The following is a 14,750-nucleotide window of genomic DNA, read 5'->3' on the forward strand; positions in this document are numbered from 1 at the left end:
ATAACTATAGGCAATGAGGCAAAGATGAAAATGATATTAACGATACGGTTAGATCTCATTTTAACTCATAATTTTTCGAATTTGTTATATTTTAACCCACAAACTTTCAAATTATTTATCTTTGGTCCTTAAACTTTAAAAAATACAATCATTTTGATCCTTACTATATTAGATTCTATCTTACATACCTCTAATTTATTTTACATATTAATATGCATACTTAAAGTTATGTCATTAATTGTTAAATTAAAATAGATGATGACGGGAAATTAGATGTCAATTTCTCGACAACTAAAATCTCTTGGACGCAATATGCGATGCATGTTCTTAAGGTATGCGTTGATAGTCATGCGTCGATGGTCATGCGTTGGAATGACTATGCATTAATAAATGTATGCAATGACCATGCGTCCTGTCACAAGTTTTCTTGCGCTCACGCCAAGTATAACGCGAACGCAAATTTCTCGGGTGATCCGAGGTCGAACACAGGGACTTGTAGCTAGGTGAATGCGGTAATGTGCATGCGGCGGTTGAATAAAATAATGGATGGGAGGTTGCTAAGCTAACACTACTCCTACTCCTAACTAACAGACAACGCAATGAGAATATGAATAAGAGGTAGAGACATGACAACTCATGACATGAAACAAATGAATGGGAAAATAGATAAAATGTGGAGATGTTTTCATTGCAACTCTTAAGAGTGACCGCAAAGACAACCTTAGTCAACGCAAGTCATGCAATCATGCTACACACACTTAAGCCTAACTCTAGGATGTATGGGTGATTATGTATAAGTGTCGAGATGACCGCATACAACCACCATATCCTACTTCCTGGATGCATGCAATATCCTATCCGTATGGTGCATACGCTGTATGACAGCAAACGAAGCTTATCTCTAAGTTCCCTATTCTTGCCTATGCGTTCCAATCCGCTATCTCGAGTCTTAGATTTGGATTTTAGACTACTCTCTCGAGTATGCCTAAATGATGAATGATGCATTCATAGGACAAGGTAACCGCATGAACTTTGTTGACATAAGATTATTCCTATCTCTAGTGAACAATGCATACATTGCTTAATGCGACCAACTACTTACCCTTCCGGGCAGTTGGTTGTTGCTAATTTTACTCATAGACAAGCATTGCGTTGGCCTATAGACAGGCGTTGCTACAGCTTCACACTAAGCAAAAAAGATTTACTCACACACTCACGCAACGCACACCACTCGGTGGTTTGCTACATGCTTCATATCCCTAATCCACATGACTAAGTATGCGATACTCAAGCAATCTCACTAAGTGATGTAATGAAAGTTAGAGATGCTAAGTAAAGAAGATGGAGATGGAATCGAAGGAAATATAAAAATGCATTGAAAACAAAATGTATTAATTCCTTAATCACAAAATTTCATACAATACAATATAGGAAAAGAAAGGAAAATGAAATGACCGGCTGGAAGCAAAGACTTGCTTCCAGCGGATGTGCGTCAAGGCTGCCGGTGGTGCCATGGATGGGCGGTGGAGCTGACTCTCTCGAGATCTAGCTCCGGTCGAAGGCTCCAGTCGTCACTCGGAATGGATGAAGGAGGTGAAGAACTCTCAAGCGTCTTCTCACGCATTTTTCTGGATCGCGGGGAAAACCCTGGGTTGCAGGGGTAATCCCCGGACCAGTTGGAATTCTGCTCATCAGCTTCTTTAAATAGAGTATGGATCGACGACAGCATTAATGGAATGCTCTGATTCTGACATTCGACGCGTTTAGTCCTTTCTGAACCTCTGTTGCTAACAACGTGGTAGGTGAAATGTCAACATCATCTTTTGCTTTTCCCAAAGTAGATGCATTGATGCGTTCATTCCACCAACCTTGCGTTGATCCCTTTATCATGCGTTATCGTGTAGCCGCAATCATTCAGTGACCGCATTCACTTAATACCGCAACTCTACATGATGACCGCAATCGCTTAACGAGTGCAACTCCCATGCGATGGACGCATGTGGCTGATTACCACAACATCCATGCGTTGATTGAACACGTTCACCTTTGCGATGGAGAGTTTCTCCGCATGCGGTCGTCTATGCGGTGGTTCGATTTCCGCATTTGCGTCCACTTCCTACGTTAGCTACAAAAATAGAACATTGAACACATAATAACGGGTTAGTCGAGATTCATCATGCTGAATGACGCAAGCTTATTTTCTCATGAATTTCTAGCATAATTGTCGCATATTCTTCATAATTCTAAGTAAAATGCCTAAGATAACATGCATTTCTGCATGTCATCAATAGAAATAAGAATCAAAATAGTTATGCCAAACTGAGCGTAGTTCAATTAGCATGCAATTGTATTAGTAACTACGAGGTTTGTTGTTTTCCAATTGTACTAAAAAAATTCTAATTATGTTTTGAAAGTTCAAGAGATGGGAGATTTGAGCTTCTAACTCTTCATCAAAGTAATATATCTTGATTAGTTAGCTATACACACGTTGAGATTAATTATAGATGGATTTATTGTCATTTTAATTCATGGTACTTATATGGGGCATAAAGAAAAACTAATAATGAGAATAACAGTAACAAATATTAATGTTAAAAGTAAACTTAACCAAATCAAACATTTGGAGGCTAAACAAAAGATCATTTTAAAATTTAACAATCATTTATCAATTATTGATGCCTAAACTTGCCAACACGAGCATAGCTCAATCTGAATTGATATAAATTTATAGTATCAAGCTCGTAAATTAATAAACTTGGAGTGTTCCTACCCAGCATTACTGGAAATTGCCTCTTCTCTAAGGGGGAAAAATGAAGAGGAAGATGGCAAGGAGGAAAATGGACATTCATGCACAAATTTATTACAACTCTTAAGGCAGTTGTTATCCCTACAGTCTGTTCCCAGTAAGCAAGGGAAAGTCAAACGCAGAGACAGAAAGGGAACAACAGTTGAAGTTACCACTTTTACAACAAAAACTCATCTTCTTCTACAACAATATATATTTCTCTGTTACACATTGCAATTTAAGCATTCAATTGCAATGGGGAGAAAAAAAAAATTAAATCAAATAATCCATCACCTACACGGCGACAGGTACGGCCTCATCAAGAGCAAGGACACCGGGAAGTTCTTTGCCTTCCAACAACTCCAAACTAGCACCCCCACCGGTCGAAATGTGGCTCATGACGCTTGCAACTCCCACCTTCTCCACAGCTGCAACCGAGTCTCCACCTCCGATGATGGTCGTCACCCCCTTTCCGCTAAGCTCTGCAAGTTTCTTAGCAATCGACTGCAACCAAAGGGATATTTCAGTACTGACCACATAAACACGTCTGCTATACATACTGCACAAATGTTGAACTACATTGGTTTTTATGCCTATATTATGATGAACCAAATAAATCAGGCACCTCAGAAAACCACAAATATTCAAGATCTCAGATAGAGTTCCAGCATTATAACAAATATGTAAAGGTCGGTATATCGTCCCCCAGCTCCAATAATAGGGGAAGGCATGTTGCGATAAAAAAAAAAGTTAGAAGAGTAATACTGTCCTTACTCCTTGGTTTCGACTCCAAATCAATATTTATATCTCAAGTACGAATACTTACCGGCTATATCAGTATGAAAATGACATCAATGTAAAATGCATTTGTATCACTATGGAGAAGTTATTCCTCACCTCTGTGCCGACTGCAAACTTGTCAAATTCGAACACTCCCATTGGTCCATTCCAGATGATAGTTTGGGTAGTGTCCAAGGCATCATTGAATGTCTTTACAGAGTCTGGTCCAATGTCCAGCCCCATCCATCCATCAGGGATGGCGGATGCTGGGACAATCTGCAATGTAAAAATTAAGTTCTTTATTTCCCTGATCCATAATGCATTTTTTAAGTTTCCAAAAGACTAGAAAAAACAAGCCACTGTTTGAATCAATCAATAAAATTTCAGAAGCTTGTGTTTCTACAGCACTGCATTGGTCTGAGAAATGGATCTAAGAACCCAGATTTACAAACAAACCTTGCTGTTTGCATCTGGAGCGAACTTGTCTGCAATGACAACGTCGGTTGGTAGTAAAAGGGATACTCCTTTCGCCTTGGCCTTCGCAAGGAGGGAGGTTGCTAGTTCTAGCTTATCCTCTTCCACCAAAGATGAACCAACTGAAAGCCCTTGTGCCTTGTAAAATGTAAAGATCATTCCACCACCGAGGAGTAAGATGTCACACTTTTCTAGAAGTGACTCGATCACTCCAATTTTCGAAGAGACCTTTGAACCACCAACAATAGCAGCAAATGGCCTCTTTGGGCTTGAAACGGCCCCCACTAGATAGTCAAGTTCCTAAAGCGATTACCAAAAGGGTTAAAAATCATTAGACATAGAAATAAAATAACATGATGAACATCAAACCAACCATAATTTGGGGTAAATAACCGAAGTTCGGAGGTAGTGAACAAATTGAGACCAGATACCAGTTATATACAAGATCAGTGAAAACGGAAATAGGATACGATTAATAATATATGGTATTTTTTGCAAGTAACAAGTGGATCAGGTATCAATTAAAGGATCCAACCTTTTGCAAGAGGAAACCAGCTACGGATGGCTTCAAAAACTTGGTGACTCCCTCAGTTGAAGCGTGAGCTCTATGTGCAGTTCCAAATGCATCGTTCACATAAAGATCAGCTAGAGAAGCAAGCTTCTTTGCAAACTCAGGTTCGTTTTTCTCTTCTTCCTTGTAGAATCTCACATTTTCAAGGAGAAGGACTCCACCCTCAGGCAGGGAAGCAACCAACTTCTCAACCTCAGGACCAATGCAGTCATCAGCCTTCACAACCTGATTGGAAATGACATACAGAAATGTTTAATGTTGCCTCCCGAGACGAGGCGATCATTAACAACATACAGGAAAGGAGGGCATCAAAGAACAGTAAAAGAAACCCTTCTTTTCAGATCATAAGAAGAAAAAGGTACCTGAATGCCAAGGAGTTCAGAAAGCCTAGGCACAAGAGGTGCCAAGCTGTACTTTGGAGTCACACCTTTTGGTCGTCCCTGAAAATTTCCATTGTTTAACAACAGATTCACAAGCTCGTGCAGCATAAACAGTATACGATCAACACTCTTTATTAGTAAAAAGAAAAATTTAAACCCTGATCTCAAGTTTCCATGAATGGCTAATCAAAAAACCCAAAAACCCAATTGCCACTACATGCAATGTACCATCACAGCTAACATCCCTTAACCTTTTCTCTACAAATTCCATTAACCAAGAGAATATATCACTTGGGAAATCAACAAAATCAACACCCCATCAATCACTTCAAACAATTTTATAGCTACTGTCTTCCAGAATTACTAATCAACTCCAGATACAGCAAAACAAAAGTTTAACCAGTAAAAAAGAAATCCCAAAAGTACGCTCACCAGATGACTGGAGAGAATGACTTTAGCTCCCTTCTCCGTCAAATGCTTGATTGTAGGAATAGCAGCCCTGATCCTAGTGTCATCAGTAATATTCTGATTATCATCCAATGGCACATTCAGATCAGCCCTGACGAACACTTTCTTCCCCTTCAAGTCAGCAGCAGTCAAATCCCCAACGCTCTTCTTGGCCATGGACACCACACCCCTCGAAGCCTTGCCCCCAAACGACCGAATCTTGGAAGCGACATGGAGGGAGAAAAGTGGGTCTGCGGCAGCAAAGCCAAGGCGCTGAGTGGCGGAGCTGCGGAGGCGAATTGAGGAAGAGGAAGTGGTGGATGGGGAAAATTGAAGAAGCGCAGAGCGGGTTGAAGAAGTGGAAGAAGATGTGGTGGGAAGGAGATGGAAAGTGGCACGGGAAGCCGCAGACGCCATTGATGATGATGATGCAGAGAAGAAGAGTGAAGTGGGTTTTGTGGGCGAGTGAAAAAACAGAGAACGGAGCGATTTGGCGAATTGGGGGCGTATTTTTATGTGGAAGAAATGGGAGGATGATGATGATTTGTGGAGGGAGAAAGAGATTGAATGGACGAGAAGAACAATGAGAACGAATGGGCAATAATCAATTTGTGGCTTTGATCACACATATCTCTTATCGTTGAGATGAGGTTGACGATCCATGCTTTCAAGATTGTGTGATGAACTAGGTTGATTTGTTCAAGCTTTTGCCACTCCATTTCTTTTTAATTGAAAGGTTAAATTTGTAAATTTGTCCCTATAGCTCGGAGAAAATTAGGATTTAGTATAAAATCTCATAAATAGTCTCTATAGTTTGATAAAACCCTCATAAATAGTCTATATCCCGAAGACTTATGGACTATATATATATATATCAAACTATGAGGACTAAATTTTAATTATAAATCATATAACTAATTTAAAACTTTCTTTAAACCACATGAACCCAATCGTTCTTTTGATTTTGAAAAAAAAAATGTCAATTCAAAAGTTGACGAGTGTTGTTTTTACGAATGAATCAATAGTCAAAGTCATTCCATTATGGAGACGGACGAAAAATAAGGGAAAGCTCTTCATTCCTAGTTTTCCTGTAGTTGGATTTTTCGAAACCACAAGAATTGTTAGGGACGAAAGTCAGCCTTAGTGATCCAACAATGTGAGTGGAAGGGTCGTCGCTCAATGGATAAAAGTTACTCTAGGGATCAGTCTTTCACAACGAGATCTAACTATATTTGATTCACACCCGGATCATTTTCATTGCATCTCTGTACTCAATCTAAACCATTATCTGTCTCCTACGAATCAAATCAATCCTTTGAAACAATCAATTTGCAATTTAGCCTTCTTTTAATCCTGTACATTTCAATATTCATTTCATCAAAGCAACAAAATTTCAAATTTTTTTAGTACAATAGAGGTGGGGTGACTTGAATTCAACACCTAAAGTGGAACCGTAGGTTTCTCAATATTAAATTATAAGTTTATTTGTTAACATGAGTATAGTTTCACTAATTGGTATGTATTTGTTTCCTTGAAGTCAAAGATTCAACTCTTCACGCTCCACGTTTGTTTTACTTGTACTCTGATATATCCAAGTTTGGTTTCTTATCTTTAGATATGTGTTTGTTTAGTCTCTAAATTTGCAATATTTATTGGTTTACTAATTCACTATGCTTACATTAACAACCCAGTGAGGACTCAACCTACGATATTTGACTCAAAGAAGACTAAGAAGATAAAATTATAATATGTTGTATGTTAGATGATTGAGTTGATCTTAAATAAGTTTTAAGAATTCTTAATTACAATGCATATGAGTCGAATTTAATGTATATCTTCTTTTAATGTCAGTGTTAGTGATTTTAGTTTGTAACATGACAATTCATATGATCGCAACTTAACTAGTTGAGATATATATTCTCATTCAAAAGATCATAGGTTTTAACATTTTATGGTTTTTTCTAATATGTTGATCATTCTTTAAATAATATGTAATATATATATTTAAGATGTTTTCCAAAATAAATAAATAAAAACTGTTAAGATAATATTTTTAGTCTAAATACGATACTGTAGTTTTAGAAAGAAAAAAAAAAGAATAAAACAAATACAATAGGAAAAAAATACATGAGAAGAGGGAAACAAAATTATCCTCCGTGACCTTAGTTTTCTGTTTTCTTTGTTTGTTTGTTTTTTTTTTTTTTCCCTAAGTTTAAGGAAACCAAAATAAGATAGGGAGAAAAAACTACAAGACAGTGCAAAATTTATGCTCTAATACACTAAATTTCCATTTAGTTTATTAATTGTAATATATGACTAATTAAATAGACCATAAATAAGAAGAAAGAAAGGAAAATCTATACTACAGTATATAGAAAATAGGTTAGGAGAGAAAGAGTCTTTACATCTCCATTTTATTCTTATAATTTTTCACAATTCATATTTTGTGTTTTTCACAATTATTCGGATCGAGATGGTTACATTTGAAGTAGTATATTATTTTATATACATGTATTATCTAAACCATAAATATGAAACATCACAATATACGGCAGAGACATGTTTGAATGAACAGTCACGTCCATTCCTTTTTACAATTATTTTAACTTGAAGTGATAGATCTATTTGTTTATGGATGTGTGGTAGACCATAGATTAAAAAAAAAATCACAATCCAACAATGGAGATATAACAAACAATCATGTCATTTGATTACAACTAGCCAGATTGAAATGATATATCTCGTATATGAGTATGTTTTAGATCATAGATATGAAACACCAATATATAATGATGAAAATATGTTTGAACGACAAGTCATATATTTTGGCTTTAAGATTTTCACAAATTCCAATTTTATCCTTTCTTTTTAAGTAGTTAAAATTAAAATTATACGAGTAAAACAAAGTAAAAAACTATTTTATATAACGTTTTTAATTTTTTCTATATGTACTAAGATAAACTTTAAATTTCACGTGCATTGTAAAGTGTCATGAACTAGTTATAGTAAATAAATTAACAAAGAAAAAAGGAAAATGAAGTTTCTATCCTTAAAACCTGCTTGGATGACTCATATTGTTTTATTGGTATAAGCATTAAATATATTAAATAAAATTGTCTGAAATGATTACTCTTGTGTTTGGAGGTAAAATAATTAATGTTTTAGAGTTATATATTTATATTCGAATTATAATATAATAGAGTTAAAAGGTTAAAAATAACCATCATGGATTAACCAAGTGGTAAATAGGGAGCATGATAAATATTGTTCTATAGGTATGACTCAGATGTTGTAGAGTCAGACGGGTTATCCCCTGAAATTAGTTGACATGTCTTCCTCCTCAGAGATCAAAGGTTTGATCCCCCATCCCCGCAGTTGTTGTACACAGGGTAGTACTTTTAGGCTAATAATTAATTATATACCAACATTTTTAAAGAGTTACAAATATAGCAACTCAAAGAGTTGAATCTAGATTTAGTTATATTTGTAAAATTATTTACATTTTACTATATCTGATAATACTTTTGACTTGATTGCTATATTTGCAACTAAGAAAAAACACAAAACAAAAGAGCTCTTAACCCAATACATGGGCCTGGATTTAAGAAACCGTGAGGTTGGCTCACTTTATCCAGCTCAGTGAGACACCAGATCCAAATTAAGATCAACCTGAATAATCTAGGAAAATCGTAAAAAAATGACCCAATAACCTACAACTTTTCTATGACTGGTCCATTCCTAAAAACTTAATTACTTGTAACCTTTTTACCATGTGAAATTCCTCAAATACCCTCGTTTGGAAACTTACTTAACTCATTTACTCGTCTTCATCCTTTGATCTTTTCTTCCAATGATCGAACCTATAGTTGAATGCAACCATTTATTCTCAACCAACATTGTCCCAATTCAATGCTACTGGATCTTAACCATGGGACGAGTAATGGAATATCCTATTCAACTCCTTAGTTTCAATCGAACACTATTACTTTCCCTATTGCTCTATCAATTTCAATCGAACACATATCATTTTCAACTTTAGTTTGTGGGACTAGTGCGAACAATATTCAAAGAAGATCATTCTACATACCCAAAAACTAATACTGTAAATATTTGTTATTGATTCATGCCATAAAATGCATGATTTTAAGCTTTTATCTGTGCACTTTTACTATGAAAAAACAAATTCATGCATGTGTTTCCCTTTAATTTTAGTCATAATCTATTTAAACTGAGCTCACTAGGGGGATAATTATGCTTAAAAGATGTTATGTGCTGATTTGGTGCTAATCTGATGAATTTTGGCAAGTTTTTTACTGTTTTTGCTGACTTTCTATCTGATGCACAGCCCTAAATTCCCAGAATTCAAACTAATCAAAAGCAGTTGCGATTTTCACGATTTAATCAGTTGGACAACTATGTTTTTTCTTTAAAAAATGTTTAGAGCACGGAATTTGGTCCTCTTTAACTATTTTGGGGCCTATAAAAGGGATGGAAGCCTTTATTTTGACGATATCAACTCGCCATAGCCAAAACCATCACCATCTTTCACAGTTTCTACCATTTTTACAGCAATTCATTAGGTCTCGATGCTTCAAGTCAATGGTCTTAAGAATGGAAGTTCCTCTGAGGCGTAGTGGCTCTAGATTGTCTCATCTCACGAAAGTAGGCATTGAGGGGCAATTTCATCTTGAAAGACGGGGGATCTACCTAGGGAAAGACTTTAGGCTTGAGGATTCATCCTAAATCTTCATTTGAGTTATATTTTTCCAAATTTTATTTTCCATTTAATTATTGTACTTATTTTATTTTCCTTCTCTCAATTGAACTCCATTTTGTAGTTGTGATTCTTGATTTAATAAAGTTCATTATTTCATCAATTATCATAAGCTAAATCTCTATAGGGGTTTGGCAATGTGGATGCCCTGGCTTAATTAATGTTGCACTTCACACCTACTTGATTTTATGCATTTTCTTTGTTGAATTTAAAGCTACCATTGGTAAATTAAATTGACCACTTAACTTAACAATCTAGTGGAGCTCTGGTGCTGTGAAGGCGAGGGTGTAAACGAAGGTCACAAAGAGATATGAGACCAAGAGTCTAGGCATAGGAGGGTCATTTGCCTTAAGAATAGTGGATATGGGACCAAGAGCTTAAGCATAGGAGGGTTGGTCGCATCACCTTTGACATGGAGTCTGAAAGGTCGAAGCATTGTTAACTCATGTTCGATTATAATTGTTTACTGTTTTTAATCTAAATTCTCAACTATTCACTATCCAATTTGCCACTTGTTACCTTTGGTCACATCTAGTTACAATTGTAATAAAATAAATTAGCAGTTAGTCATGTGGGTTCGATGCTTGGAATACTCCAATATTATTACTTATTCGACAGTGTATGCTTGCACGTAAACCTAACTTATCCATATATTTTCGTTACTCATACATTTGGTCGATCATTTATTCAGTCAAAACGAATATTTTCCCCATTGCTCTACCAATTTCCTTTAAGTCTTTGTTATTCGATATGTCTTGTAGAAGTTTGTTCACTATTATTTATGCAATCTTATACCATTATATATGTGATCGTGTACCACTGTATATATGATCATATATCATTTGATACACGATCGTGGATCACTACATATACGGTCGTGAATAATTAGATATTAGATCGTGCACCATTGTATATACGATCGTATACCCTTTTGTAGGCGATCGTTTACCACACATATTTTTGTTTTCGTAATTTCAAGGTTTGATTGATTATTATAACTGGCGGATTGCAGATCAATGACATTACTTCACATCTTTGTATAATATGGTAGGGAATAGGACCAGACTAGAAGTAACTATGTTGGTGGTCACATGAAAGGTCTAAAGATTAGGCACGATTTATCATGTAGTGAAGCAGTGAGTCTTCTACACCAACAACTGAATATCGATTCAGATAGATTTGACATACACATGAAATGTTGTTACTATCTATTGGTCCAAGCTCCTCCAATATAGTCGATGATGAAAACTTTAGTTTTTTTTTTTTTTAAGGCAGTGAAGCATCCCGGATGCCTTTGTTCGTATCAGTCACACCGCATGATCTTCATGGAACATATACTAAAACATGTACAATCAGGGCAATCCGACCATTCCGACCATCCCAAACATTCCAACTAGTCAAAACTTTGGCACTCCAAATACAATAAGACATAACATTCCCACTATGTCTTCACCAATGAGAACATCGAGTCGTGTAACTCGGAGATGATGGAAATGAAACTTGGATGGGTCACAATGTCCAAATGAGATGAACCTCATAGACTTGTACTGACTATGGATACGGATAGCCTCTAGGTCCATAACCTACCTAACACCTTTCATTCGTGTTCCAATCCCACTTGTTATGATCCCACCAATGATGATGCCCCCAATCCAATACAACCAAATATTCATGCCATTCATAGTTGTTAGAGCATCTGATGGCCCATCTTATGATGTGAAGGAACTCGTATTAAAGGAGATCCTTGAGCAGAAGCGGATCGTCCAAATTCTATTAATTATTGAAATCTAAATTTACATTAAATATACAAGATATGCATTCACAATAAATTACAACATGCTTTTTACAAGAAAAAGGTTCAAGAGATATCACCTTTGAAGAACCTTTCTTCGTGTGATTCCCTCGAACAGTCACGAACTCATCAACTCTTGAAGACCTTCTTCAAGATATTCTCAAACCAAACAAAGATACAACCACAATAAGCCTTTGATATTCTTAGTGTGAGAGTCTAGGAGTGGTGAACTTTGATTATTTTGGTTAGGAAAGATTGTTTGAGTTTGGAGGAAGAAGAAGATTGAAACACATAGAACTTTTCTGTAAAAACAATTGTTCAGTCAATTCGTTGAAGAAGAAGAGAAAACAAATTTTCTTTTATTCCACTTGCCACGAAGACAATGACCACCCCACTAAGGTGGTTGGAGAGAAAAAGGGAAGTTATTATTCAAAATAATAATAAATAAATATGATAATTAACTTACAATATTATATTTATATTAAACTATATGTTATATCAAATATAACATATAACCTGTAGTTTTAATATTGTATCACATACCATATAAACTATAATTTATTTTTTCTATTTTATGGCATTTAATATAAATCATATTTATATTAAATTTAACAACTACGAATCACATTCATAGAAAATATATTTGAATCTCATCTAAATATTTATATCCTCCAATCAAACTATAATGTATCAAATACATTATAACGATTATATCATATATAATTGAATCAATTTAATTATATCATATATTATTCAATGAATTTAATTATATCATATATAATTAAATTCCCTCTTATTAATTTGAACAATTCAAATAAACCAAAAAATTAATTCTCAACTAAATCCTTTTGAGTTACTAAGGGGACCTTATGGACCTATAGCTTGAAGCTCCAATGGTACATGAATAATTAATTAAACTCTTTAATTACATTATCCACCATCCGTTAACTGTCGAGCACTCCACTAAAGACTTACAGCTGCACTCTTTGCACTACAAATATATTTCTGTGTCCATTGGATATAACCAATCAATAGTACAATAACCCTTCACAAATTGCTCGTAAGTACAGCTGGACCAAACTACCGTTTTGCCCTTGTAGTTACATCTAACTTCTTAAGTACCACTGATCCCTCTAATGAACAATAAATCATAGTCCTACTATGATTAAACCCCCATCGGGCCAGAAGATAGTGTGACGTCACATTGTTCAAGACCTGAAATCAGTCCTTAAGGGAGCAATTTATCTACTTACCACTACTTCGAAGAAGGGGTGAGGTCCATCTTGTGTAGTTGTGTTCCCAGCTCCCCAATCAGACGAATCACCAAAATGGTAGGCTTGTTAAGTCCGTGATTTGGCCACTCTCACCCATACAAATCAAAGGACCGCCTTCATAGGCAGTAGCTCACAACTTACTTAGGATTCATGTCATGTTACCTATGTCATCCCGGTGAAATGTAAGTCTCTACTATTAAAGGTGTTATATAATGAGACTAAAAATTTCATGGTCCAGTCTTATACAAACTCCTTTGTATAAAATATCCTCGTCCGCATGTCTAATACATGAATGATCAGGATCAGATCATTTATAGCACTTTACAACAATTGTAACACCTACAAAGTGGGTCATACTCGTAGTGTCACCAAGATAAGGCACCCAGCCTAATCCATATACTACAGACCATTTAGGTTATCACTTAAATATGATCCATCTGTATGTCTTCACATACATGTTTAAGTTACAACGATAACCTTGGATGTTAGTTTATTGTTTATGGTTAATGCAACTAAAATATCACATATTTTATAGACAAAGTGAATAAAATATCATATATTATTAATCACATAAGAGTTTGTTCATACAATGTTTACAAACTATAGGTCTGTACAAGATTTAGGGTATCAACCCCAACATGATGAACTTATCTCATTACCTCACGGTTGTTTGAATGACGAGGATATAAAAGTTGGTTAGGTTTTCTTTTCCAAGTATGATTTATTTGTTAAACTGTCAACGCTTGTGATAAGAAAGAATTTTAACTACCGTGTAAAGAAGTCGACAAAGAGCTTGTTAACCATGCAATGTTAAATGAAGGAATATAAGTGGTGGGTCTGTACAAAAAAAAAATGGTAAGATGTGATTCCTTCAAGGTGACGAAGTATCCAAGTATACATACATATGCACTTGAAATAGGGGGTGGTGATCATTGACAAGCTAAAAGTTGGGTTATTGGACACTCAATCAAATCTAAATACAATCAAGTCGATCGATCATATTGCCCAAGGGATATAACTAACTGTGTGGTGTTTAGTGGAGGAATATAATGTTGGGGTTGATGCCCTAAATCTCATAGGGTCCTATAGTTTGTAATTGTATTGTACAAACATTTTATTTATGTAATAAAATATATGATGTTTTCTTTCAAAATTAGTTGCATTAACCACAAACGAATAAACTAACATCCAATGTTATCTAGTAGCTTAAATACGTATGTAGAGATATACAGGTGGATCATGTTTAGGTGATACCTAAATGGTCTGTAGTAGATGAATAAGGTTGGATACCTTATCCTGGTGACACTACAAGTATGACCCATTTTGTAGATGTTACAATTATTGTAAAGTACTACAAATTATTCGATTATAATCATTCATGTGGAGACATGTGAGTAGGGATATTATATACAAAGGAGTTTGTATCGGACCACGAAATGACTAGTCTCATTATATAGCATCGTTCATAATAGA

At 35.4% G+C, this 14,750-nt stretch overlaps 1 protein-coding gene across 1 annotated transcript; it reads right to left on the reverse strand.

The window, feature by feature from the left end:
- Positions 1 to 2,830: 2,830 nt before the first annotated feature.
- Positions 2,831 to 6,155, reverse strand: LOC150033157 (phosphoglycerate kinase, chloroplastic). The gene is made up of 6 exons (XM_090305822.1): positions 5,423 to 6,155; positions 4,973 to 5,050; positions 4,575 to 4,835; positions 4,022 to 4,339; positions 3,683 to 3,841; positions 2,831 to 3,289 (listed from the first exon to the last, which is right to left on the reverse strand). The coding sequence occupies exons 1-6, from the start codon at positions 5,852 to 5,854 to the stop codon at positions 3,080 to 3,082; spliced, it is 1,458 nt and encodes a 485-aa protein (XP_090161948.1). The 5' UTR covers positions 5,855 to 6,155; the 3' UTR covers positions 2,831 to 3,079.
- Between the last annotated feature and the right edge of the window lie 8,595 nt (positions 6,156 to 14,750).

This window comes from Benincasa hispida, chromosome 10 (genome assembly GCF_027475165.1).
Source record: "Benincasa hispida cultivar pf3 chromosome 10, pf3_genome.v1.1, whole genome shotgun sequence".
In the NCBI taxonomy this organism is placed as follows: Eukaryota; Viridiplantae; Streptophyta; class Magnoliopsida; order Cucurbitales; family Cucurbitaceae; genus Benincasa; species Benincasa hispida.

Excerpts from the sequence above, each read along its gene's own strand:
- LOC150033157 (XM_090305822.1), bottom strand. The coding sequence starts at position 5,854 with ATGGCGTCTGCGGCTTCCCGTGCCACTTTCCATCTCCTTCCCACCACA. Across the intron at positions 5,051-5,422 it reads TCATTCTCTCCAGTCATCTG|GGACGACCAAAAGGTGTGAC; the intron begins GTGAGCGTACTT and ends GGAAATTTTCAG. Across the intron at positions 3,842-4,021 it reads CTCCAGATGCAAACAGCAAG|ATTGTCCCAGCATCCGCCAT; the intron begins GTTTGTTTGTAA and ends TTTACATTGCAG.